The sequence below is a fragment of the Pistacia vera genome, unplaced genomic scaffold, assembly GCF_008641045.1.
Source record: "Pistacia vera cultivar Batoury unplaced genomic scaffold, PisVer_v2 Contig36, whole genome shotgun sequence".
Lineage (NCBI taxonomy): Eukaryota > Viridiplantae > Streptophyta > Magnoliopsida > Sapindales > Anacardiaceae > Pistacia > Pistacia vera.
Window position 1 is genome coordinate 1085636 of NW_022196179.1, and position 3781 is coordinate 1089416.

Sequence of the window (3781 nt, forward strand, 5' to 3'; positions counted from 1 at the left end):
CTATTCTGTGTAAATATAACGGTATAGTACGGATACCATAAATATATTACTCATACTATACGTTATATTTACAGGATAGTAAGATGGTTAGTAAGATAGTGAGTAAACATGACATTACTCTTTTTTTAATGACTAAAGATGTCTAAGTCAGCTTACACGTACCTCAATTAATTTTTTAAGACCTTAAAACTATTGGCTTGATACGAGTTACAACTTCTAGTGGCCACCCTTATTAGTAATCATAATAACTCGAACTCGGAATATCATGTTAGATCCCTCTCTTGCTCTTTTAACCTTAATTGGATCATTCTTTTAGGAGATCTTGTTAAATTTTCCTCTTATTTTTTTACTACGAAGGAGACTCAAACTTAAAAGACTGTATTATATCATCTTTTTATTCTTTTACTATTAGGTTATCCAATAATGGTTAAGTCAAATTTGTCCTTAATCATCTCAAAGAGTGAAACTCATATGGTATCCCTTGATTCAAATATATTATTTAATCACGGGGAACAAATTAAAAGTATCAATTAATTTATCTATATGGGGAAGTAGTACAAATGTACAATATGTTACAATTAAAAACGCAACCTATAAAAAAAAAGTGAGTATGTGATGTTACAATGATACATTATATTAATACACGTAATTTTTATATGCATCATGGTTAAATTATTGGCATAAATGAACGTATAATTATACCATTCATGTTACAAAAAGATTATCTTAAAAAAAAAAAAAAACTCTAAGGTAAACAAATCATAATATCATTTATTTATTCATATAGTAAGACCAACTACTTGTATATAACATGATCTTACATTGATGAATAAATCCTTTTTTATTAGGTTTTTTCCTTTCAGATAATTATAAATATAAATTAAAAAAAAAACTTTTAATCGTTGTATTTTATGTTATTTGATGTTAATGAAAGTTGGAACTACGCTCTCTCTCACCCTCCATTTTTTTTCTTTTAAATCTTAACCCCGTAGATTTGATGTAAAAACTAGAGGTAACATTGTTAAAGAATTTAGCCGTTATTAAACTAATTAATTAAATTTGATTTAATCTACTAATTAAACAAGAAAACAAAATATCAATCGGGTCAACCTACCGCCATTGTTATTCAATCTAATCTCTCTCCCTCTCTTTCCACTCTATTACAGTTGGGTCAACCAAACTCCTTATTTAATTCATTTCCATCTCTCTCTTCCTCTTTATAAACACCTCCACTCTCCTCATCTTCAACCATCTCCATCACTCAATGGCTCACTATTCACCCACCATGGACGACGAAACCTACTTCCCTGACACCGATCTCGACCTCAGCTTCACCTCCACCGCCACCGACCGCACCTTCGGCTCCTCCAGCGCCCGCTCCAGCCTCGCCCGTTCCAGCCTCACTCTCAGCTTCAATGAATCCATTCTTTCCTCCACCACCTCAACGCCTTCAAACACCAACAACGCTACAAGCACAACCGTTAGTCGTAAATGGGATCCTCATTGGTCGGCGATTAAGGCCGCCACGACGCTCTCCTCCTACGGAAAGCTCCACCTCAAACATCTCAAACTCGTGCGCCACCTCGGCACGGGGAATCTTGGGAGAGTGTTCCTCTGCCACCTCAGAGACTGCAGCTCCGCCGCCTTCGCCCTCAAAGTCATCGATAAAGACTCACTCAGCTCCAAGAAACTCTCTCATGTTCAAATGGAGGCCGAGATTCTCTCCATGCTCGACCACCCGTTTCTCCCTACACTCTACGCCCACCTCGAAGTCTCTCATTACACGTGTCTATTAATTGACTACTGTCCAAACGGCGACCTCCACTCGCTCCTCCGCAAGCAGCCTCGCAACCGCTTCTCGATCCAGGCCGTCAAATTCTTCGCCGCCGAAACGCTCGTCGCTTTGGAATATCTCCACGCTCTCGGCGTCGTTTATCGTGATCTGAAACCGGAGAACATTCTTCTACGTGAGGATGGACACATCATGTTATCAGATTTCGATTTGTGTTTCAAAGCCGACGTGGTCCCCACTATTCAAAACCGGGTTCATCGGGTTGGTGATAAGTTCCGACGCAGAAAGAACGGGTGCAATTGTTTCGGCTTGGTAGCGAACCGCTGCGAAACAGAGGAGATGGAGGCGGAGTTCGTGGCGGAGCCGGTGACGGCGTTTTCAAAATCTTGTGTTGGTACGCATGAGTATTTAGCGCCGGAGTTGGTTTCTGGTAACGGTCACGGCAACGGAGTTGATTGGTGGGCTTTCGGGATTTTACTACACGAGTTGTTGTACGGTGCAACGCCGTTTAAGGGAGGGAGCAAAGAGTGCACGCTGCGTAATATAGCGTCGATCAGACAGGTGAAAATCCACGTGGAGGAAAACGAAGAGGAAGGAGTGCCGGAAGCGCGAGATTTGATTGAGAAATTGTTAGTGAAAGACCCACGGAGGAGGCTAGGATGCGCCAGGGGTGCAACGGATATTAAACGTCACCCCTTTTTTGACGGGGTTAAGTGGCCGTTAATAAGGAACTACAAGCCGCCGGAAGTACGAGGGCTCGTGAGAAGAACAAGGTCGCACGTGAGCGGCATGGTGAATGTTTCCCACAAGAACAGGCGATGCTGGTGGAAGAAAATTTCGTTTTTAAGGAAGAAAAATAATATGGGGTTTAATAGTAATTTATTTAATTTAAATTGTCATCAAAATAATAGTAATTACTATAAATACTCCTATGTTAATAACAGTAATAAAGAAGGGAAATTATATTAGTTTTTTTATTTTTTTGTTAATTAGGTCGGAATATTTAGTGAGGAGTTTTAGAGAGTAAAGAAGATGGAGGTTTTTATTTTTTATTTTATTTTACATGGATGTGAGTTTTTGTATATTAATCAAAAATACATAATGAAGATTCATCTTTAGTTGCATAAATAAAATTCCACATATCCAAAATAAATAATATCTCGTATGATCATTATAATCACTAAGGTATGGGAATATGCTATATCAACTCACGCTTATTTTTTCATGGACTGATTATTTTGCATTAAGATTTAAAGTCTTACAAGACAAAACACAACACCTTTCATTTGGTTGGTTAGAATTCTGGTATTGGTATACCCAAGTGTACTCATCTAATGGGCTTGAGCACAAGATCAGTTGGATCTCAAGGCCCAATAATAGGGGATCCAACAAAAAGCAGCCCAATACTAACCGGATGAAAGAGTCTTCTTACTTCTTATGATGGGGTTATTGAGAGATAAAAAAGCCCATTTCCTGGAAGGAAAAGAAAAAGACAAAACCAAAGCTCAAAAATATGATACACACATTGCACACTTGAAAAGGTCAAACTACATATCAATACAAATAGTACCTCCACTCACTAGTGACAGTTTATCATTATTGTCATTTTCACAATATTGAAATTTGACGAAAATTAATTAGATATTTGATAATATATGATTCTAAAATTATATTGTAAGCTTTAAAAATAGCATAAATATGTTTGAAGTCATGAAAAATGGCGGAGCAAGAATTTTTAGTTATAAGGGTCGTTTGATTTAAGGAATATTGTATTACTAAAAATATAAGATTATCAGTAAGATAACTTCACATGAAGATTAAGGAAAATGTTTTATAATATATGTTTGGTTAAACTGGTGGATATAAATAATTAATATGTTCGGTTATACTTGTAGATATAACTAATTAATATGTTTGGTTAGGATGAATAAAATAATTATGGGAAACCCTTTCACTAAATTGCCCTTTAAAAAAAAAAATATTATTACA

General features: G+C 36.9%; 1 protein-coding gene across 1 annotated transcript; it reads left to right on the forward strand.

The window, feature by feature from the left end:
* The first annotated feature begins 1261 nt into the window (after window positions 1-1261).
* On the forward strand, window positions 1262-2908 carry LOC116139952 (serine/threonine-protein kinase WAG1-like). The gene has a single exon (XM_031425596.1). It carries the CDS (start codon window positions 1265-1267, stop codon window positions 2759-2761), a length of 1497 nt encoding a protein of 498 aa, XP_031281456.1. The 5' UTR covers window positions 1262-1264; the 3' UTR covers window positions 2762-2908.
* The last annotated feature ends 873 nt before the right edge of the window (window positions 2909-3781 follow it).

Coding starts and splice junctions, on each gene's coding strand:
- LOC116139952 (XM_031425596.1), top strand. CDS start 1,265: ATGGCTCACTATTCACCCACCATGGACGACGAAACCTACTTCCCTGAC.